This window comes from Paramisgurnus dabryanus, chromosome 18, assembly GCF_030506205.2.
Source record: "Paramisgurnus dabryanus chromosome 18, PD_genome_1.1, whole genome shotgun sequence".
NCBI classification, from domain to species: domain Eukaryota; kingdom Metazoa; phylum Chordata; class Actinopteri; order Cypriniformes; family Cobitidae; genus Paramisgurnus; species Paramisgurnus dabryanus.
In genome coordinates, this window is record NC_133354.1 from 7,509,552 (window position 1) to 7,534,342 (window position 24,791).

At 39.9% G+C, this 24,791-nt stretch overlaps 1 protein-coding gene across 4 annotated transcripts in view; it reads left to right on the plus strand.

Moving 5' to 3' along the window:
- The first annotated feature begins 327 nt into the window (after window positions 1–327).
- Window positions 328–24,791, plus strand: part of znf462 (zinc finger protein 462) — a 37,427-nt gene continuing 12,963 nt past the window's right edge. Inside the window, exons 1-3 of one of the 4 annotated variants that reach the window (XM_065243597.2) lie at window positions 328–1,481; window positions 18,818–19,062; window positions 19,194–24,550. In XM_065243597.2, the coding sequence (XP_065099669.1) occupies window positions 18,849–19,062; window positions 19,194–24,550 (5,571 nt within the window). In that variant the 5' untranslated portion in view covers window positions 328–1,481; window positions 18,818–18,848. Of the gene's footprint in view, window positions 1,482–1,506; window positions 1,990–18,817; window positions 19,063–19,193; window positions 24,551–24,791 lie in introns of those variants that run through there. The other 3 variants (XM_065243596.2, XM_065243594.2, XM_065243595.2) reach the window with 3 other exon arrangements.

Below are 24,791 nucleotides of genomic sequence, written 5' to 3' on the forward strand. Positions count from 1 at the left end.
TTGAGTGAACGTAAAATTTCTGTGGAACTAGTTACTAAAAAATAATTCATTGAGCCAACAATTTATTTTTTACAGTGTACTTATTCTTTTATATTTTCTAAACTTTAACCAATTGTCACCTGACGTTGGGGTTAGAGTTTGTTTAGGTAAGGGTGTCATTTTATGTAAATCTAACCCTAAACCGAAGCGACAATGGTAAGAAATTAGGACAAAAAAGTTGAGTAACCAATACGTGACAGTGACACAAACAGAAAGCGTGACATGCTCACGCTCAAACGCGGCAAAGCGTGACATTGTCACGCTGGTCCATGCGTGAAATAGTCACGCAATTTCGTGATACTGGGTTGCATCATACGTCACTCTTAACGGAGACCTTCTCCTCTCTGTATTTATAAGAGGAGCTCATCTGTCTCAGACCTCAGGAGAGTCTCTCTGTGTCCTTGTCAGAAGCATTCGTCCATTCTGCTGCACTGATGATGTCATCCAAGCCTCTCTTTGGTCCATCACATCTCTGCAGTGAACCTCAAACCTGCTTTACATTCAACAATCAGAACTGATATAGATGTTCTTCAACATTTCACTGAAAATATTTAACAGTGCAGTGTTTATGGTTCTTATGTAAATGTGGGTGAAAATAAAAAATATATAATGAGACAATTGGACCATTTAATAACATGTACATCTAATAATCTAATTATTATCTATCTATCTAGCTACAGTATATATCCATAGTATGTATGGTATCTATAGTATCTATCTATAGTATAGTACCATTTAATAACATATGCAGCTTAATTGTCTATCTTTTCATCTATAGTATCTATATATAGTATAGTACTATGTAATAACATAGGCATGTATCACCTAATTATCTATCTATAGTATCTATCTATGGTATCCATTTATGGTATCTATCTATCTTATAGATGTAGTACCATTTAATAAGATATGCATGTATTTACATTAGCCTATTAAATAATCTATCTATCTATCTATCTATCTATCTATCTATCTATCTATCTATCTATCTATCTATCTATCTATCTATCTATCTATGGTGTCTATGGATCCAACGATCTATGGTGTCTATAGTATCCATCCATCTATCACGTGACTGTGCTATATAGCGTGCTCTGTATAAGCCGAGTTTGTGTATGGATGATAAGATGTCCGAGTGTCCATGTTGTGTGGGAGCTCAGTTAGGATTGGAGACATGAGAGACACACTGGACCTTCCTGTCTCAGTCTCAGTGTCTCATCGCAAACTCTTGTGCACCCTCTGGTGCTTGATAGACTCCAAAACTTCTTTGTGTTGGCTGTTCAGCAGATTGTCTTCCTTGTGTGTGAGGCTCCTCATTATTCAGAGACACCCGGAGCTCAGGTCATCTGCAGCTGCTGCGCTCAGGAACAACGAGAGAAGATGGCGATCATCCCGCCGGTGGTGCTGCTGCTGCTGCCGCTGTAGAAGAGCCAGATCCAGACGTGAGTATCCACACGCAATCTTCATGATCCACGGTAACGCGATCTTCGGGAATGACCTGGAAGAGCGCGTTTGCCCCGCGTTCGCGAGCTCGATCGTTTGAGGAGCCGAGAGGATCAGACACCGAACCGCCACCTTAAGCGCTATAGGCGTCGCGTCGCTGGAGCTTCTGTTTTTTTCCGCGGGGAATGTCGGGAAGCGCACGCACGGGTCGGCCGGTCCGACGCGAGCGCTTCGCCGAGCTGGAAGCCATTGCGCGGATTCGGAGCTCCGCGTCCATTTAGAGACGCGACGCGTCCGGGCGCGCTCATTACGTCCTGTGACGTTACAGTGTTAGTATGTGTGGACGACGGGGGGAAATAACGTTCGAGTGTAACGGCGGCGGGCGTCGCTCGCGGGTTCCGGGTGTTTGTCGCCGCAGGTTCACAATGACACGCGGGGAAAATGGAGTCTCAATGGAGCCTGAAGAACAAAGGTTGAGTTTCTTCACCGCCTGGACCTGGAGACACAGTGAGACAAACGCACGCGCCTCTCTCTCTCCCTCTCTCTTTAAGTTATTACTGTAGCGTCTGACTGTTGTTGTTGTTGTTGTTGTTGTGTAGATGTTGTAAATGCGCTTCGGGTCAGGATGAGTTCAGAATGTTAATGCTGCGTCTCTGTTATTGATGTTGATGTTCTCCTGTGACCTTCAGAAGATCCACTGAAGATCTCACTTCTCTGGAGCTTTCACTTCTGCATGTTTGCTTTGGTCTACAGATGGATCATGTTGTAAACTCATGCATGAAGGTGCTGATGCTTTATGAAGGTGCAGGAACTTAAATGAACTTTGTCGTGTTCCCATCATGCACCTGTGTGTTGTGTCAGATGTGGGAATCTTCTGCTGCAGTTTAATAGAAATGTGTGATTCAGCGAGCTTTATTCTCCTAATGTCAGGAAACTGTGAAAGGCTGTTTGTTTCTCCACAGCTCTACAGAGAAATGTGTGTGTGTGTGTGTGTGTGTGTGTGTGTGTGTGTGTGTGTGTGTGTGTGTGTGTGTGTGTGTGTGTGTGTTCTTCTGCAATCACTCTGACCAGTGTGTGAAATCCTGCTGACAAAGACAGCGCTACACACACACACAGACACACACAGAGACAGACACTGAATGCGACAGACGCAGGCCAGAGGAACTCAAAATGGTGGCACGTCTCCCATGTCAAGGCAAACAGGTTCTTTCACATGAAGGTTACAGGCTTTGCTGATGTCTGTGCAGCTTCTTTATGTCCTGACAGAGCTCTGATGTTGTTTACGTCTTTCCCAGCTGATCCCTAAAGGCAGTGTAGTTTTTCTTTATGTTTTCTGGATTTGATCAGGATATATTTGATGGACACTGTGTTTGTGTGTGTGTGTTATCTGACTCTTATCTTTAATGGCCTGGTTTGGCTTCCTAACTTGTTCTTCCAGTTTTGAGAAGTTCTTCCGAAGCTCATGATGTCATAAATTCCGTTCAGCCCCTCATGTAGGAATTTTTTGGGATATTTTTGGTGACATGTTGGAGTTTTACATTACTGAGTTTGAGCCGGTCGAGTGTCTGACCTGGAAAAGCTAAAAGCTGTCTTATGCAACTGTTGAGCACACAGCGACGGCTCACGGTTCAATCTCACCGATGACCCAGTTTTTATGAAGATCCAGTGTGAAACATTTTCAGCTCGTTCAAGAAACACTTCTAACATGTATTAAGTTTGTGTGAAATAGTTTTGTCAAATAATAACTGTAGCACAGTTTTGTGTTTTGGTGTGTTTGATGATAGTAATGTTGATTATGTGTTGGTTCTGTTTATGAGGGAATAAAGCCTGTTGTACTTTCTTTGTGATGTTGAACGCACAACAGCTTCATGACTTTAATGTTTAATGATAAACTGAGAAGAATAAACCATATATTATAAATCATCCTGGATAGCAGCCAAAGTGAAAGATTTCATTAAGTTCAAAAAAGACATTCACTATATGCGGGTCTTTATAATGTCCAGTGTTTTTTGTTTTGACTGTTAGACCACTCACTGATCTCAGGTCAGTTTCTGTTGGGCTTCTGCTTCAATGCAACTCAATAGATTTTGGTATAAAGTGAGTATGGTGAGGTGACTGAAGAACGTGCAGAGTACAAATTCAACTGAAATTGCATTAAATCTTGTTGTATTAAGCAAAATTATGCGGCAAGATAAAAAAAAAACACATTTAAGTTCTCGTTAATTCCCATATATTCCCGTTAATTCCCATATATTCCCGTTAATTCCAATATTTCTGTCAATTTTCATATATTCCAGTTAATTCTCATATATTCCTGATAATTCCCATATATTTCCGTTAATTCCCGTATCTTTGTTAATGATCATTTATCCCAGTTAATTCCCATATATTCCTGTTTATTCCCATATATTTCCATAAATTGCCATATATTTACGACAATTCTCATACATTCCTGTTAATTCCCATGTATATCCTTTATTCTCATATATTCCTATTAATTCCTATATATTTCCGTTAATTCCCATATATCTGTTAATGCCCATATATTCCTGTTAATTCCCATATATTCCTGTTAATTTCCATGGAACGAGTAATATGAGTTGTGTATGGGTCATGTAGTTAACTAAAGAGAGATTTACTAAAGTTGAGTTTAGCTTAGGACATTTAATGACCGATGAACTACAATATTTCCTTAAAATTCGTAGGACAAATGATTATTATAGATAAGTAAATAATGATTCATTTACTTGTATTCGCATTAAGCAGATGCGGTTATTGGTTGATGATGATGATGAAATATATCAGCTTGTCTAATATATCGATCACGAATGAAAGGTTAAACTAAACCTCCATCATCTCCTAACCTGTAGATCTTCTAGATGTTCTGAAGGTCAGATGTCCTGAAACAGAGCTCATGAATGTTTGTGTGACATGAGATGCAGTAATGTGAAGATTTCATTTGAATAATTTTGAATGTCAAAGGCTGGTTGTGGCATTAATCAGGTGGATGTTGTGTCTTTTATTATTCTCATTGTTTTATAATAAAACAGACCAGAGGAAGATTGTACTTCTCATATCTTTCTTTCCAAGCTCAATGAACATCTCAGTTATATTTCATTCAAGTTTGAATTTTGTCATGGAGATGTCTCCTAAACCTCATTAAGAAAACTCTTGTTGCTGATTGTTTGGTGCTTATATTGAGGTCTCTGACTTTAGATTGCAGATCTGATATCAGATGTTGTACTTGATAACCCACTTCAGAAGGGTGATTTACAGAACCCTGTACTGCTGGACCGGACATCACCAGTGTCATGATGAGGAGATATATCAGATGATTTTTGCTCATTTAATATCACTGCAGTCCAGGAGAAACAGATGAACGATGAGGTTTTTTTTTCCTGTTACTGAAGTGAGTTTGTTTGGGTCTTCTGTGTTAATGGTGGGCTGTAAAATGGACCTTTCACTGTGTTGAGGCCTCAGAAGGAGGCAAAAGTTTGGAGTGTTTTCCTCACACAGCCTGAGAGAAAGAAACAAAACACACAAAAGCCAATTCAAATGCTTCACTGGACACTTTCTTAACATGATGCATGGACTACACACATGTGTTGTGTGTGTGTGTGTGTGTGTGTGTGTACAACATGGCTTTTTTAAAGCAGTTATCTAAAGAAGTCATAAGTTATATAACCTTCAGAAACCCTGGAGTTACACAGTTTTGTTTTATAACATTGCTATGATCATAATTATTAGCAGCGAGTGTTTTTGTACATTTGTTAGTTAAGTTAATTGGCTCAACTGAATTGCATTTGTTACAAATTGATAACCACAAAAAATGATCTATATTTATCTTTCATTTTTTTGTATAAAAATAATTAGATCTGGTTAGATTAAGAAGACATTTACAGTTGAAGTGAACAAGGTAAGATTGAGATGGACTTTTTGGGGAAAAAAACATTGTTTATTTTTCAACATTGTGGATTTCCATTGCCAGTTGAGTTTTATTTTGAACTGTTAATGTAAATGTCTTGCAGTTTGTTGTTGATGTTCTGTAAGGACGAACTTTTGATGTTGATGTTTCATGAACTTTTATTTATTTGATAAATCTCTAATGGGTCTGTTTTAGTTCTGGTAATCAACATTGTGCAAAAAATGTAATAGATTGATTATAACCTGTATTGAATGGGAATATTCATATAAAAAGGTTTCAGGAATATGACGTGAGCCGACCGTCTAACATGTTTAAAGTTACATGTGTGTGCTTGATGGTGTTTGAACTGGTCACATAAAGAGGTCCCACATTGTAATAAATGAGTTTTGTAGGGCTGCAACAACTAATCGATAAAATCGATAATGAAATTTGTGTTCAATGACATCACCGTCAATCAGCCCAGACACGCGTCTGCTTCATACCGCTTAAAGTCAGGCGCTGTTTCTTTATACAAAGTGAGCTTCACGTTTATCAGGCATCTCATCATGCAACCAGCTCATTTAAAAGAAAGGCAGCATTGCCCATAATGATGGAAGCAAAAACAAACGCTGGTTAATAAAGGTTTAATTTCGTACTTTAATATAAGTGAGTTTGTATTTGTTTTCACAAAAATAGTATTTTGAACCACAAACTAAGCACTTGTTTTAAAGGTCCCGTTTTTCTGTGTTTTTGAAGCTTTTATAGTGTTTACAGTGCACAATATAACATGTGTTCATGTTTCACGTGTAAAAACGTGGTATTTTTCATGCAATTTACTTATCTGTATAGCGCTGTCTTCATTGTCCTAAAAACAGTCTGATGTCTTCTTTGTTCTATGAAGTCCCTCCTTCAGAAATACGTATCGAGTTTCTGATTGTGTGTTTGTTTAGTGTGTTGTGATTTGACAGCAGCTTAGCTAAGCAAAGTCGTTTGAGCTTAGCTGGCGACTGACGTATTCCTGTGGGCGGAGTTTAGTCAAAAAGTTCTAGTGACGTCATTAAAGCAGGAAGTAGAGTCTGTAGTCCACACCAGCCGTTCACTGTACGCTTTGAAAGGCGAATTCTGTTAAAGAAAATATATCGCCTGGCAGTGAACTTTGAACTTTATCAGTTTACAGCTATTATTTATACTATTACAGCAACATTACACACTAAATAAAGTTTGACAAATGGGATCACAAAAAACGTCTGCTTTAAAGTAAGGGGGAAATCCAGTTTTTATTACTGTAACAATCCATGTGTATATATGTTAATAATAATGTTAATTGTCATCTCTGCGCTCAGTCACTGAGAGATGTCTTGTGGTTTCATCTCACAAAGGGAAAATATCTCTTGTGTACCTTCTCTGGATCTGTTCCTCATCTGTGTCACAACAAGATCTGCTGACTCTGTAGCCGTCTTTAAGAATCTGCTAAAAATCTCTTCCGCCAACACCTCACTTACTAATACAGAGCTTAATCTCTTTTTCTATTCTATTTTCTATTTAAAAAACTTACCTTTGGTTATGTATGCTGTGATAGACTTGATGAGACTAGTTCTAGTTATGTATTGCTGTTATTGTGTTGATCTACTTGCTTCTATTGTTTACCTCATTTCTTAGTTTCTCTGCACAAAAGCGTCTGCTAAATGACTAAATGTAATTGTAATCAAGGTCTGAAGTTGGAAGATTAAAATGTGTTTATTATTCTGTGGCAAAATTTCCTCAGCACATCCCTGAAGACTCAATGTGTTTTGTTTGTTTATGTTTTGACATTTAAAGATGTTTTATTATTTAAAAGCTTCACAAACTTTTTTATTAAAATGTCAAAATCAAAAAGCTTACATAAGCTAAACCCTGCAGTAGTGTGTGGCTTTTTTACACGTTAATACCTTACTTTTAAGTGAAAACTTATTAGTGAATATTTATGTCTTTATCTGATTAGTTGATTAATCTAAAAAATAATCGCCCGATTAATCGATTATGAAAGTAATTGTTAGTTGCGGCCCTAGAGTGTTTAGAGATAAAAGTGTTTCTGGTCTCTATGAGCCATACATAACTGTAACACAATTAGCAGAAAGAGTTTGAGAAAGCAGAGGACAGTGGATGTCTGGTAAATGTAAGATTATATAGAGACTGAGAGGAACTCTTTTAAATGTGTCAGTAGCTCCTGTAAGCCCTGCAGATGTGTATGGAAACATTCAGCGTTCTTTTGAGGGCTCTGTTCTTATAAAAGCCCAGCTCAGAGGAAGGACAAGGCGTCCATTGAGAAGGAACAGCGCCGGTCTTGTCGACCGAATCCATTCGGCTCTGTCCTGCTGGACTGGATGATGCTAGTGTCCAAGTCTGATTAAATATTGAAGCTCTTAGAAGGAAGGAAGGAAGATCTTGTTGGTGAGTTAATATTAATGGATCTCTCGTCTTTCTAACACCTAACTGGAAGAGAGCGAATCCGTCTTTTTTCAAACATTTCAACAAGAGCGACTCGATGGAGACAGAGACATCTGTAGGATTTGTACCATGGTGACATTGGCATGTTGTGTTACTATTTATACATGAGAGTTTTTGAAGCTGTGTGGTTAAAGTCCATCATTTTTGTCTGAACATGTAGTTGTTTAGGTCTGGATGGTTATTCAGATTTGTGTTTATGTGCTGTTTTGTGTAGTTTTTTGTTTATGTCGTCTGTTAGCTTCTGCTATAAGAGCAGATTTTCAGACCAGATAAGTTGTGAAACTTCTTTTAGCAGTTTTTCCTGTAACTCTGTAACTTTGAGATCTTCTCAGAAGGACACAGAAGACCACAGAGCTGCATACTTTGGCTGTGGTCCACAGACAGACAGATGAATCGTGTGCAGTATCTTAGTGTTCGTCATGCTTGTGAATGTTGTGTTCAGAGTCTTTAATGATAGACAATACACAGATAGTCCACAACATTTGTGTAGAAAGAGCTTTAGACTTTACTAACCCGGTTTAAATAACCTGAATGACTTGAATATCATTGTTGGTAACTGGTTCTTCTTGTAGTTTGAATGCTTGAATGCAGTTTTCTGAGGTGAATCGTTCGAGCTTTATCATGGATGTGATGTCTCTGAGATGGCTGTACTTTTCCGTATATTGGACCACGTGTGTACTTTCCTAAAGCCCTGCAGCTGGAGTCCAGACATTAGGAGAGAGTTTTTCCAGTAGTAATGTAGGCAAATGAACTTAAACCAGTCACCAATAATACTTCACACAGCCTGTAGAAACACCGGCAATGGAAATGCATAAATGTGCATAAAACAAAAGTTCTGCTTTGCATTAATTTTTGGTTGTTGTGTTTTTACAGTAGCACTGACTGCATCATGAATGTGATCTATTTCTGATAAGGATGTGAAAGTTTTCAAATGACATGAACAGTAATTCTTACAAAAATAGTCATGTGAGAGAATCTGCATGCTCTGAAAATCTTCACCGAGCTCCAGAAGCTACCAGAAACATTGACCTCTGATACCCATAATGCTTTGCTGTTGTTACAGCAGTCTGTATGTCTGTGTTCATGTCGTGCTAATTTGAATCATTCATTAAGGCTGGGCTCGTCCTTTTTGACCCAATGCTGGGTTAAAATTAACACTAAAAATGGCAGGGTTATTTTTAAACCCATAATGGGTGCATTATGACAGAACACATACTGGGTTTATAATGAACCAATGTTGCATCCCAGCCATTTTGAGAAGTAGTACAGTATGTGATGGTACACCAGATTCCCTTCATAAACAACGTGAGTCTCGTCTGTGAACACCCCTTCAAATCCCATAAAGTCTCTTACAGTGAGCATGTAAAGAAATGGCATTAATACTGATAGACTAATAATGGACGGCTTTCGGTCTCAGTTTAGACTGTGCCTGTTGTGCATCATTATCAGCTCGCTTTCTGATTGGCGTTTGTCCTCGGGGTTTCTCCCACAGAACAGGATTTCTCATCGTAAATGTTGATTATGATTTGTGATCTGAGCGGCCCCCACGTGCTTCCGAGCAGATTCAATTACTTCTAACATGGACTCATTGGATAAGACCACCAAGATGATCAAGACTTTACATAAGATTGTCATAAGGGTGAAAATCAGACCAAGTTCAGCCCAGTATCTTCTAGTGCCTTCTAGGCCTTTAGTGGAAACTCTGAACAACAGGTACAACACATACTAAAGTGTGAAAAAATGAATGTTAAAGGTGACGTCCTTTCCTGTGTTATCCAAGCTGTGATTGTGTTTGCGGTGCACAATATAACATGCATTCATGTTGTACCGCTGTTTTCACTGTCCTAAAAATGGTCTGATGTTGATCTGTGAAGTCCCTCCTTCTTGATTGTGTAGCTGGTCCTGTGTGTTGTGATTCGACAGCAGCTAGTGCACGTTTTCTGGAAAGGTCACGCCAGATTGAGGAAACTGTCCTCAGCAAAGGCCAAACAAAGGGATTTGACTCTGGGAATTAAAATAACAGCGTCTCAATAACATGGCAACAAAAACATTCTACTAATGCAACTCTTCCTCTTTTCTGTGGAAACGCAACAAGGTCACGCCCCCTTTTTTGCATATTCATGTAGGCAGAGGAATATTTTCATCATATATCCAGGAAGTAGAGGGCTGTAGTCCAAACTGGCTGATTTCTGTAGTCCTTAAAGTGAATTCTGTTAAAGAAAATATATCGCTTGGCATTTAACTTTGAGATTTATAATCTTGCAGGCATTATTTATGCATTACACACCAACTAAAGTTTGATAAATGGCACCTTTAACATTCACTATTAATGGCCTTCTATATAAATATTTTACCTGTAAATGTTTCAAATAAAAAACAGCAGTACATTAACTCAGGACACTAGTATCTCCATGAAATGCTGTTGTTGTTTTGGAGATTTTCTCATGAATGGTCTTTTTAACAAACTTAAGATCTGAAGGAGTTCGAGATGACAGGTCAGAGATTTGATGGTAAATGCGAATCTTCATGTTGTTGATACTTACAGTATGTTGGTTGTGTTGTCTGTATGATGAAGCGTTCAATCATTTACTGTGTCTGTAGATTATATGACTGAATGCTTTTAAAGTGTTAAAGCTCCCATTCTTTCTGTGATTTTAAAGCTTTGATTGTGTTTATAGTTTGCATTATAACATGTGTTCATGTTTCACGTGTAAAAAACCATGGTATTTTTCACACAATTTACTTATCTGTATAGTGCTGTTTTCACTGTCCTCCAAACAGGCTGATGTCTTCCTTGTTATGTGAAGTCCCTCCTTCAGAAATACGTAAGAAGTTCTGATTGTGTAATTAGTTTAGTGTGCTGTGATTCGATAGCAGCTTAGCTCAGCAGAGCCGTTTGAGCCAAAGCTGGTGACTGACGTATTCATGTGGGCGGAGTTTAGTCAAAAAAACCTTTTACTGACGTCATTAAAGCAGAAAATAGAGGACTGTAGTCCAAACCGGCCGTTTCGCTGTAGGCTTTTAAAGTGGAATTCTATTTAAGAAAATATATCGCCTGGCAGTGAACTTTGAGCTTCATCACTTTACAGCTATTATTTATACTATTACAGCAACATTACACACTAACTAGGGTTTAAAAAATGGGATCAGGAAGAACGTGACCTTTAAGAGAGCGATTTATGTCTTTCAAACATCTTCTCTGTTGTTGTTTTCAGTTTATTGGAGATACTTTCTTTCATTAGGATCTTTTGTATCTAAACAGAGGAGAATCTCTTTGTCTTTGGTCAAATTTTTTAATGTTTTTGATGTGTTATTCAGTTTAATGATTAGACGCATTAGCTTTGGAAATTTTAGATCAGGCCCAACTCTGAAGAGAGCCGCAGATCTGGGACTGAAAGTTTCCTGAGGGAAAACTCTTCCTGGTTTCTGTCTTTTCTCCTCATGTGTTATTTTATTCCTCATTCATCAGTTTGTTTATATTTACAGCACAGTAAGTGTAATCGCTCTTGAGTTTGTTGGTGTATTTTTAGTTGAATTTCAGAAGCGTTGTGTGTTTGCTGTGACAGTTTGTTGTTGTTGCTCCATCATGACAGCAGTTGAGCTGAAAGAGGAAACTGAAGACTGAGAAAAGAACCATACAGTTTCTGGTTTAACAGAAGATAACTCTACATCGTTCACATGTGTGAACTAGTACTTCTGTGTTCCTGTATCCAAGTCCTGAGCTTCATCCATCATCATTCTCATGCCAGAGGCCCACAGTTATAAATGAAAAATCACATTTGTTCGTCTTTTTTTATGAATGCAAAGCTGAGATTTATTTGCTGGATTGTTGAAGAGATGTTGACAGTTTATCAGAGAGGTCTTCATCATAGATTTGTGAAAGTGCTTTGTCTTTTACAGAATGGTTGAAGTTATTTTGTGAAAGAGGTAAATATGACCTCTTCTCCTTCTTAGTACTGTGGACCTAATGGACTTGTAAATAATATTCACCGTCATCTTCATGTCTTCATCAGTCCTGTATGAGAACAGTTTTGTTATGGAGATCAGGTGTCTGTTTGTGTACCTGCAGTGCAGTGTTGTCTTGAGGAGCACAAAATGGAGGATGACCGTCATGGTGTCAGCGGTTTCCTTGACGCTGCAGCGCTCGTGTGGCGAGTGAAATGGAGTCGCGCTGATTCAGGAGATAATTCAGTCAGGAGCAGTCGAGCGAGGACGTGCTTCAGAGTCACAGAGCAGATTTCTGATCATCTGAAGATCACTGACTCTCTTTAAACACTGCTACTGATTCATATTTTACCTACAGCAAGACATTTCTTCAAAATGAAACTGTATGAAAATGTGTTGATATTACCATTTATTAATACGCAACAACTGATGATAATTCTGTAGAAACATTTATGCATTTGGCCACTTTCAGTACATTGCAAGGTCTGCATTTTTATCAGTATGTGTTCTTCGGGTTTGAACCCATGACCTTTTGTGCTGCTAACACAATGCTATACAGGAACACAGCAGGAGGATACAGTGATGTACAGTGATTTATAAATGAAGGTTTTTACTTTTCTTAAGAGGATCTGGAGGTTTTGAGCGTTCTTCTCAATCTTCTTGAGTCATGTCACTGTTTGACCTTACCACCACAGCTCATGTTACCTTACTAGCTTAACCAGTTTAATCATTCAAAAAGATATGTTACAATGCCAAAACTCCACAGTGAAGATCTTTTATTTGATCTGATGGACTGAATTAGATTTTCAGATCAAATGACGACCCTGGCAATGAATCACTAATGGTTCTTTGAATCATTGCAGATTTGAACTGAATCTTTGCTGGTTGTTGGTTATGAAATATGTCTTTCACATCCTATACGGCACAAATATATGTATATAATATTAAATATATTTTAAAATATAAAAAAGTCCAAAAATATATATTTTCGAAAATATGTTTATAAACATTTATTTTCACCAATATATTTTTTGGCCATTTTTGAAATATATTTTAAAGCATTTATATTCACGTTGCACTGGAAGAAAAAAAACCTGTGAACATAACAGGTTTGAAAAGATTAAAATTAAATATATTTTGTATTATTATAAATAAATATGTGTTTGCTTGTATAAATGTTGTTTTGCATCAGATTCGTATAACGGTGTATATAAAACCATGTTTTTGTAGGAAACTGATGTGTTGTTTCATGTTAATTTTTCACTGATAGTGTATCAGTAACTCGTGGGTCAGTCTGCTTTGGTTTAACCCTTAAATCTTCATGTGTGTGTGTGTGTGTGTGTGAATCATTGATGCTGCACGTCTCTATCTGCTGGATCAGTTTGAGTTTTTCTCTTGTGTTTGAGAGACTTTGGCTGTAGTGCTGACATGATGTTTTATAAAGATGCCAGCAGTGCACTTTCTTCTCTCTGTCCCAGCTCATGTTCATGATAGATATGTGATGGACTGCTGCAGATGTTTGGCATCTGTCAGGGCTTTGTTGTCATTTAAACTGGATCAACCAAAGTATGAAGAAGGTTAGGGTACGCAGACGTGTGCTGAATGAGTCTGAAGCTTCGTGTCACTTTGTTAATGGATGACCTATTTCTTCTGCCATATGCTTCCTGGAAGGGATTTGCTCTCAAACATAAAAGCCCATGATTTGGTTTGAAGAAGAAGATTGTAAGCACATCACTGCAAAAGATCTCACATCCATGAGTTTGAAAAGAAAGAGAGAGAGAGAGAGAGAGATTCATTTAAAGACTGCAGGCAGTATTCTGACTGTGCTTTTTCTCTAACAAGAACATTTCAAACCAGAAGCTTTCAGTTTGTGTCTCGATCAGCCTGCAAAAACATGACTGTATCTTAGATCTGATTGATTATGGGCGAAATCATAATCACGATTATTTAACTTGATTACTTTATGGCTTTGAAAACGTGAATTTATTTAATCTAATCTTTGTATTAAGTAAAGTCTTGAAATAAACTACACATGTCAAAGCAGTCATGCTTTCAGAAGTGCCTAAAAACACATCGGTTCAAAACCATGCAATTTATATTTTAATTGCACAATAATTGTTTTACTTCGATTATCTTGTTTTTTTAACCGCTTGAATCAAGAATTGAAAATCCGATTAAAATCACAGCCCTACTGTATCTGTAATCTATTCACTACCTATTTACTGTATATGGTAAATTGTTATTAAACATTTAACAGGAGAATGTGTTGTGATAAATGTTTGTTAGGGATGCACCGATACCACTTTTTTGGAATACGAGTACGAGTACGAGTACTTGCATTTCAGTACTTGCCGAGACCGATACCGAGTACTTAATAAAAAAAACATGATTTAAATTTACAGGTAACAGCTTTAGTCATATAATTTAACAAAAAAACAAAGGACTAGTTTTCCAGTTTGTTGTAAACTCTGCCTCTTTGGACAACACAAGAGGCATTAACCCCTTACACGCCGCTCAAACATAGACATTTCTCAGACCGTGGTATCGATTCCAGGTATCGGGGGACTTTTAACGAGTACTTTAGAAAATGTGGTATCGAGGCCGATACCCGATACCAGTATCGGTGCATCCCTTGTTTGTGTTATGTTGTTGTTGTTACACGATTTCATTAGACTAAATGTGCATAACATTCATAGTTTTGTAATTTTTAAGATTCATTTAACTTGGTGTTTGGTATTTGATTGAGAATAATTGTACACTTTGCTAAACATTTGTTTTGCAAAAATTCAGAAGCACGCTAACATAAACAATGACCTCAGCATAGTGTTTTTGTAAGTTTCTTTAAAATGATTTTAGGAAAGTTAAGAAGTTGTGAGTGCTGTTTAGCAGAAACGTCAGATGAGAACAGAGAAGCTTAACAGAATAACTACGTGTTGTTGTTTCTCTATCTGCACTAAAGATCTGTGACAGACAGAGGTGAACATCATCTAACACTTCCTCATTTAAACACATGATCAGATGTTTTTGAGGAACTGTTTCTCCTGCTATAAACTTCACTCCTTCAGATCCTCAGATGCACCACAAACTCAAACAATGTTTCATTTTCTCTTGCATCTCATTATATAAAGTGTTCATCTGTAAGAAAGTCTTCATGAGAAGATCACAGACACCAAAGGTCAAGGTGTTCAAGTTACAGATTAAATATTTGCTAAAAATCTGATTAAAGTCTTTACTGCAAAAACATGACTTTCTTACTTCTTACTTTCTTACGTATTTTTCTCTTGTTTTCAGTACAAATATTTAAAACTTCTAAAAATCAAGATGCATTTCTAGCATTTCAAGCAAAATAACCTAAGAAAAAGTCTAAACATTTTAAATTTAAGTGAATTTGTGCTTAAAATAAGCAAAAAATCTGCCAATGGGGTAAAAAAAAGTTTTTTAAGAAGAAAAAGTTTGCTTGTTTTAAGTTTACATTTTAAGTTTTTTTTTTTTTGTCTAAAAATATGACTCATTAAGAAAATTCATCTTGATTGAGGAATGTTTAGATCTTTGTACAGAAAACAAGAGAAAAATACTAAGTAAGAAAGTCATTTTTTGCAGTGTAGTTGTTCAGGATGATAACTTTAATCCTCCGACAAACCCAACCTGATGCTGTAGTTTAACCTATGCTGGGTTGGTTAAACAGATATATTTTATGCTGGGTTTGTCTCTCTTTGTTTTTTAGACTTCCTAATCATTGACTTGCTGGCTTTATGATGTTGTAGATTCATCATGTCTTTAAAAGGATTTAACTCCACACTGATTTGTTTTATCTTAAGCCACAACTATGGATGTGAAGCAGAGATCAGAGAGTTATTTCAGTTGCTTACGTAACGTTTCTGTGTGGACTAAGAGCGACATTCCCTCCTCCAGCTAAAATAACTCTCATGCTTTACTTCAGGAAGTGTAGTTTGGGAAACTGTTGGCTGTCTTACCGTCATGTGAGATTTATCATCCAGACCCATGATCAGATGATACAAACATTAGATTCACTTAAAACATGGTGTTTTCATGGTGTTGCTGGACTATAATTCATCCAGAAATATCATTGCATTGCCTTTGTGATAAATATATATATATTCAGATGTGTCGTGTGAAGGTGTCCAGCCTCAAAACCACATGCTGAACATTCATCTTCCAGCTCACCATCATGAAGTGAAAGAACATGAGACTCACTTCCTCTAATCTATGGAAAGACCAGAAGCTTGAATGATTTTAGAAGAAGCGTCTGCTATTTGAATTCATTTAATGCTGTTTGAAATGAGCTACAGATAACATTTTCTCTCAAGTTGCTTTGAAACACTGAGCGTTATGAAAGCTCTCTCTTGATGATAAACACACATATCAGTAGACTCTGATAGTTGTATTGAAGGTCTGATTAGTCAGTGTGCTATCTCAACTAGTTAACTAGTCAGTCTTAATGATACACTGCGTATTGATGTTGACAAGCGCTTTTTAAAGCTAAATCTTTTTAAACTTTTGTAATGTATGTATGTAGTAATGGACAGTCTATCCAAAGTCTTTCTCTTTATAAAATGATTGTGGTAAACTTTAAAAGATGTTTGAAAATCTGCAAAAGCTCAGATCTGGCTGGCATGTGAGAAGGTTTTCATTGCCGTCTTTCTGCTGATCTGTTCCTGCAGTGGATTGTGGGTAAGCTACATCTGTTAGATGGATTTCTGTCAGCTGCTCTCCAGTGGCAGTGAGACGATCTGATCTGTGAGTCCATGTTACGCTCGAGCTGAACACCTCTTACACACACACACACACACACACACACACACACACAGACACACACACTTAAAATGGCTGCCCATGAAGCTCAGAGGATCTGTGAAGCTCACTGACTGTCTCATGATCTCATGAAAGCTTTACTGATTTCGCTCCATTAGTCCAGACGGTGATGAAGGCTTCAGAGCTCCAGCAGAAGAGCTGTTAGGTGTGATTGTTGAGTTTTAAATCTTTGTTTTGTTTGTTTTCTCCAGATATTGTTGTGAAGATGTTTGGTGTGAGTGTGTAACTTCAGGGTGGAGCTTTATTCAAAGCTGAAACTCAACCTGAAGAGACAATGACACGCGCTGACGGTCCTGCTCCGAATGAAAGCACTGTTTGTTTTTCAGGCCGGAGGTGTAAGAGCTCGTATGTCTTTCTTAGAGAACTCATCTACTCATCTAGCAGGAATTTCAACCCGTTTATAGTCCTGTATACCTGTACCATGAATTCTTCTCTTTGTTTTTAGTAGATATTTTACAGGACGGTTACGTCCCTCTGGACTTTACTTTGTGATTTTTCTCTTCACTGATTCATCTCAGTTTGCCCTCACAGACTGAGTTTCCTTGTTAAAACTGCTTACTGAGTTTCTGCTCGGTTCCTCATCACTCCTGAAGGCACTGAAGGTCTATTTTGTTTGTTTGTTATAAAATTCGAGGCATTTGATGTGTAGTGTGGCACGTATAACACTGAAGATTTGACCCATGAGCATGACTCCTTGATAAAAACACTGAATAAAAATGTGTTGCTGTAATGTTTCTCATTTGCCGTTAGAAACCTGTCATTATTTTTCCCCTAATATGGAAGTCTGTGGTGCCCGAGATCTGCTTGCTTACAAACATTATTCTAAATATTTTCATTTTTGTTCAGCAGAAATAGGAGACCTTAAGGTTGAGTAAAGAATAATAATTTTTCTGTGAACTATACCTTTAATGTTTTTTATTTGTCATTAGGAACCTTAGACCAGTGGTTCTCAAACTGGGGGCCGTGAAATGGTCCCAAGGGGGGCCTCAGTTTAATGACATACATAATAAAATACATTAATTTATCATAAATTCTGTGTAATTGAACTTCAGAAAACACTACATTGTATGATTTAATATGTTTAATTAAAATTGTAAGTTTTATAATGTTTTATGTCATAAATTTGGGAGTCCACCAAGGGATGCATCATACACAAGGGGAGTCGCATGCCGAAAACTTTTGATTCCCTTAGGCCTAGTCCACACGGACACGGGTTTTTCCTCCCTTTCACACGTCAAGAGCATGCCACACCAGCAGGCGGTGATATAACTCAAATCGTAAAGCCACCTTGGCCAATCAGAAGCCTAACAAAAGTGACGTCGCAAGGCAAAACCCGGTTGTACTGTCTACACGACAACACCGCAATTGGCGTGGGTTTTCAAAAAATTTCGGTTTCAGTGACGTGATCCTGCGTGTCCGTGTGGACGAACCGCGTAAAAAAAGTCACGGTTATAAAAATACTGATTTCTCTCATTTAGATTTGCTTATTTAGTTTCATTATATTGAATCAAATGGTTAAACAAACTGTACTGTTAATGATTTCTGGACTAGTTTATAGACTTAAATAAATATTTAACTGATTTAATTCAACTCACTCTAGTATGTTAATGCAAAAACACATCAGTGTTTGTATACTGACAGTGTGTCTACAGTATACAGTGAAAATGGCAACCATTCACATTTTAATGAAAATGTATTGATCAGGGACTGAATTTCAGTTCATTGACTTGCACAGTTGCCGGGTGCTCTTAGGTCATAGGATGTAATAATACCAAGCTCTAAGCGATGGCCCATCTCATAATCCTTTGAATTTTCACCTCATTTCTGAGTCCTCTGTATTTCACATCTCTAGTCTCAGCGGATTCGCTCAATCTTATTCCAGAAGAGTCTGATACAATCTGATGTAAATATCAAGGCCCACTGGTGTTCTCCATCTGTGCCTTATCCCTGAATAATAAAAACATCAGCCTGTAATCCCTCCTCAGCTACTGTTTCTGGAACAGACTGATCACTTGCTAAAACGATTGAGTTTGTGTACTTTGCAATTTATTGTTTACACTATAATATATATTGCTATATAATTTACGCTCCAAGCTTGTGCTGTTGTTTGTTTACTTTGGCATCCCTGCAGTTTGTTTAAGTATTTCTGTCTGTCTTTGGTCTCAGGTTTCCCTGATTTTCCAGGGAGTCGTGAGCAATGGAAGTGCTACAGTGCGATGGCTGTGATTTCCGCGCAGAGTCCAATGATGAGCTCAAAGTGCACATACAGGACGTCCACACGGCATTCCTGCAGCCCGCTGAGGTGCGAGAGGAAGACGAGTCTCCCCGAAGGTCCAGATCAAACTCCTTGAACTCCCTCAGCCCCTTAGAGGACGATGAAGACCATTACAGCTCATTGAGAAAGGGTACAGGTATCAGAATTTGTTGGATTAATGTTTATTTGTGATTTGTAACTAGAATTGACAAATTTGATTCGTATTTAGCGGTCTTTATGTATAATATGTTTTCAACCCTAACCCTATTTCTGTGTTTTCTGTTTCAGGCCTCAATACCTTGAACAAAGACCTTGGGCACTTCTCTGGTTCAAAACAAACGAAACCTAATCAATCATCAAAACCTTTGTGCAAACCCTTTTTTCAGTGCAAGTTCTGCGTGCGCTACTTCAGATCCAGCACTCTTCTCAGTGAACACACAAGGAAGGTCCACGGTATTACTGGAGAAGTTTCACTAAGCGACGAGAGCTCCTTCAATACTTCCAAGCAGTCCACCAGCACAGTTACAACTCAAGGCAGTGTAGGAACGATCTTCTCTTGCCAGTATTGCACTTATAAATCCCCACACAGAGCACGAATTCTCAAACACCAGAAAGTGCATCACAAAGATGGTCTGCCAGGCCTCTCGAGTTCGCCTGTGGCGGCAAAGGTTGCCGATGTGGACTCCGATGCCTCCTCCACTGAAGAACGGTGTGAAGAGTCACAGCGAGATGTTCTAGAACATCACGTGTTGGAGTCTATGATTAAACCCCAGTCAAAGGGAAGCTTTAATTGTGAGTGGTGTGGCTTTCAGACATCACAACGGCAGCCGTTAGCTAATCACATGATGAAGAAACACCGTAACATGGTGAAGATCATGGCATCATTGCAGCAGCCCAAGATACAGGATGGAAGCGCTGGTTCCAGCAAGTCTGATTCCGCCTCGTCAAGGAGAAGCACTCCAACCTCCAGTCTGGTACTGAATGATCTAGCTATCAATGAAGGTTCCTCCACGAATCCCTCATCAATCAAAGGATCCTCTGGCAGCGCATCGCTTAAGGCCACTAAAGGGATATCAAATTTTCAGTACGCACCGCTCGCAGCAAAAATACCCAACAGCACAGGATCTTCCATACTGTCCGAGAGATCCACTTTCACCATGTCAGATATGTCTAGCTCTGGTGTGGCTCTAGACGCCAGCACATTGAATGATTCTAGAAGCAGTTCAGATGATGAGGTCTGTGACTTGGATGACCCCAGTTATACAGAGCCAGCTGAGGATTCCACTAAGCTGCTTCTCTCAAAGGAGGATAATGATCTGCTGGAAACTAAAGGAGTTCCCTTCAGAAGACACATGAACAGGTTCCAGTGCCCTTTTTGCTCTTTCTTAACCATGCACCGTCGTAGTATTTCTCGCCACATAGAAAACATACACTTGTCTGGTAAAGCTACTGTGTATAAATGCGACGAGTGCCCCTTTCTCTGTACCAATCCACTAAAACTCGACACACACAAAAAATGTCACGCTGGCTCCTCTGAATGGGATACCATGGACTTGACCGGTTACAGTCCAGACGGTCATACCGAACGCTCGGAGCCGGTAAATGGAGGGAACGGCAGCTCTAAAGTCAATGGAAAAAAATCCAATACATCAGAAGACCAGCAGGGTCCTCATCGGTGCTCACTGTGCAACTTCTCTACTACGACGCTAAAAGGATTACGTGTCCACCAGCAACATAAACACTCGTACTGTGATGGAACACAAGTCACAACTCGTTCAACACAAGACGGCTCATTCAACGAGCAGCACGATTTGGAATTGGAGTCACACAGTTCCTCGAGCTTTGTTCAAAAAACTCAAACATCCATCTTGGGATTTTCAAACAAAAAGCACCTCATCGGCAAAACGGCCAGAAAATCCATCAATGATTTGCCCTTGGATCTTTCTCCTGTCAAGAAAAGGACAAGGATCGATGAAATTGCAAATAATCTCCAGAGCAAGATCAGTCAAAGCCAACAGCATGAGGATGTGATTAATCTCGAGGAGATGGATGGTGATGTTGAGGAAAATGGGAATCACATAGATTTTGAAACGAGAGAAGACTGTGAAGTTCGAGATGTTCAGCGTTACACGTTCAACCCTCAGCACCTTAACGTCAGACACGGTGGTGGAGGTCTTCAGACTGAGCGTGGCGTTGGGAAAAGAAAACGCAGTTTGCAGTCCAAGCTCAGCTCAAGAAACATTCCGGTTCAAGTCACTATTTCCGACGATGATGATGAATCTAAAGATGCCCATGATCAAAGCAGTCAAGATGGCAGAGACATTTATCAAGACAATATTGAGTACACAGAGGAACCTGGGAACTTGTTCTATTGCAAACACTGTGAGTACCAAAACAAATCAGCTCGCAGCGTCAGCACACATTATCAGAGAATGCACCCTTATATCAAGTTCAGTTTCAGATATATTCTAGACCCGGAGGATCAGAGCGCAGTCTTCCGGTGTCTCGAGTGCTTCATTGAATATAACAGCTTTAATGATCTGCACCAGCACTATATGACACTTCATCCAGAAGCGAGCAATGTCTTAAACTTCAACCAGCCGGATCTGGTATATATGTGCCGTTTCTGTTCCTACACCAGTCCGAATGTAAGGAGCTTGATGCCGCATTATCAAAGAATGCACCCTTCGGTGAAGATCAATAATGCCATGATTTTCTCCAGCTATATGGTTGATCAGCCTCAAAAGGGAGCTGCTGAGTCCCAAACACTGAGAGAAATCTTAAATTCTGGACCAAAGAGTTTCAGCTCCGCCTCGCCTGGGTCCAGATCATCTTCAAGTCCCGCTCTCAAAAACATCTGCAAAACACCTGACGCAAACCTAGAGGCTGAAGCGTTTAGAGAAGGTCTCGGTGGAAACACGGTGGTGTACGACTGTGATATTTGCTCTTTTTCAAACCCCAACATGCACTCAGTATTAGTCCATTATCAGAAGAAACACCCTGACCAGAAAGCTTCATACTTCCGCATACAGAAAACCATGCATGTTATATCTGTTGACAGGGCACAGCTGTCTAGCAACTCGGCCTACGGCTCATCTAACACACCAAAGTCTTCGAACGTTACCATCCCTACAGCTCTGGATGAGGACTTGTACTACTGCAAACACTGTGTCTACAATAACCGGTCTGTAGTGGGTGTTCTGGTCCACTACCAAAAACGACATCCAGAGATTAAGGTAACAGCAAAGTACATAAAACAGGCACCACCAACCCCAGGACTTATGAAGCTCATGGATGAGTTACAGATCGCACCCCCTAAACAGTTTCTAAAGCAGTTTAACAACAACGGAACCGAAGTCCAAAATAAATCTAAATCTGACAAAGGGGAATCTGAAATGCTTTTCTTCTGCCAACACTGCGACTACGGAAACCGCACTGTCAAGGGGGTCTTGATTCACTACCAGAAGAAGCACAGGGATGTGAAAGCAAATGCTGACCTTGTCCGTAGACATACAGCTGTGGTTCGGAGTCAAAGGGAAAGAGCGCAGATGATCCAAGCCGGAAGCTCTGCATCAACTGTGACCGTAGCTACCGAAGCTGAAAAATCCAAGCCATTGCGATCTTTGAAATGCAGACACTGCCCCCACACGTCTCCTTATGTGTATGCCCTGAAGAAGCATCTGAAGAAGGATCATCCTACTGTGAAGGCCACAGCCATGACTATATTACACTGGGCATATCAGGATGGTGTATTGGAGGCTGGTTATCACTGTGAGTGGTGTATATATTCTCATGCCGAACCCAGCGGCCTGCTCATGCATTACCAAAGACGCCACCCGGAGCATAACGTCGACTACGCGTACATGGCCAGCAAGCTGTGGGCTGGCCCAGATACTTCCACCAGCAGACAGGCTGGGAACTCTGAAACGAAGCATTACCAGTGCAGAGACTGTGCCTTTGAGGCTTGTTCCATATGGGACATTACTAACCATTACCAAGCGGTACACCCCTGGGCCATCAAAGGTGATGAGTCTGTACTCATTGACATTATCAAGGGGAACCAAGCCTCAGAAAAACTGCTCCCACAGCTGGCCAAAGGACACTCTTCCATGTCTAGTTCGTTCTGCAGTGACCAGCAGGAGGAGGGCGGAGCTGAAATCGGCCGCCTGACACACGAGCGGCACCCTAATCTGTCTCTGTCTGCAAGCTCGTCTATCTCCAACAACCCTTACCAGTGCACTGTGTGTTTGTCTGAGTACAACAGTCTTCACGGACTCCTGACCCACTATGGAAAAAAGCACCCGGGCATGAAGGTGAAAGCCGCCGACTTTGCTCAGGAAGCGGACATCAACCCGAGCTCCGTTTACAAGTGCAGACACTGTCCGTATGTGAATTCTCGTATCCACGGAGTTCTCACGCACTACCAGAAACGGCATCCGTCCATCAAAGTCACAGCTGAAGACTTCGCAGATGATGTCGAGCAGGTCGGGGAAGTAGTTAGCGAAGGGGACGAGAGGTCAAAAACCCAGAGGCAGGGCTATGGTGCGTATCGCTGCAAGATGTGCCCTTATACACACGGCACTTTAGAGAAACTAAAGATACACTATGAGAAATATCATAACCAGCCTGCGTCAGACATGTTTAACTCGAACGCTGCACAATCACCGTCCGAAAGGGACGATTCCATTGCAGAATGCAGTAACAGTGGTGTGACGCAAGCGTCTGAGGTTTGCGACTACGACAGCAAGCTCTCTGAACTCGCAAAGAGCGACCAGCACACGGTGTTCAAATGTCAGCTTTGCAAATACTTCTGCTCAACGCGAAAGGGTATCGCTCGCCACTACCGGATCAAACACAACAATGTGAGAGCTCAGCCTGAGGGTAAGAACAATGTTTTCAAATGCGCCCTCTGCTCCTACACCAACCCCATCCGCAAAGGCCTTGCCGCTCACTACCAGAAACGCCACGACATTGATGCTTACTACACGCATTGTTTGGCGGCATCCAAAACATTGAGCGAAAAACCCAACAAGGTGATGGTGCCCTTGGCATCAGAGCCAGAGACTCCGGCGATGAGCGAGGAACTGAAGCTGGCAGTGGACAGAAGGAAATGTTCGCTGTGTTCTTTTCAGGCATTCAGCAGGAAGAGCATTGTCTCGCACTACATCAAACGCCACCCTGGAGTATTTCCAAAAAAGCAGCCATCCAACAAACTAAGCCGTTACTTCACTGTGATCTATGCCGACGAGCCAGAGAAATCTCCCTCCACGGAGAATGTAAACGTAGTCGAGGTAAAGGACGAAGTGGAAGCAGAGAGTGACGTAGAGTGGCTTCCCTTTAAATGTATGAAATGTTTCAAGCTCTCGTTTAATGCGGCAGAGATGCTGGTGACGCATTACAATGACGGTCATGGCGAAGAACTCAAGCGGGACTTTGTCACCATTCCCAGCCCTGCAGAAGATGGGACGGAGCTCTATCAGTGCACACACTGCGAAATCAAATTCTTGGCCCTTCCAGAACTCGCCGTTCATCTGATGAACCACAATGAGGATTTCCAGAAAAGAGCCATGAGACAGGAACGGAGAAAACAGCTTCAAAGCAAGATAAAGACGGTGGAGCCACTGGACGCCAAACCTGAGAATAAGGTGAGAATCGTACTGTGGCTGTTATTTGTTACGGGTGGGAAGATGTCACAGAAATCCCTTCCTGTTTTCCAGCGCTGTGAATTACTGTGAAAATATATAAGGGGGCTGGAAAGTAGTTTAGTGTAGATGAAGTGGTTTGTAAAGTGACTACATTACTTCATTTGAGGTAAATATGGATAAATGTAAAAAAAATGTCATAATATTTATATTAGTCCTAGGGCTGGGATGAATCACACAGTTG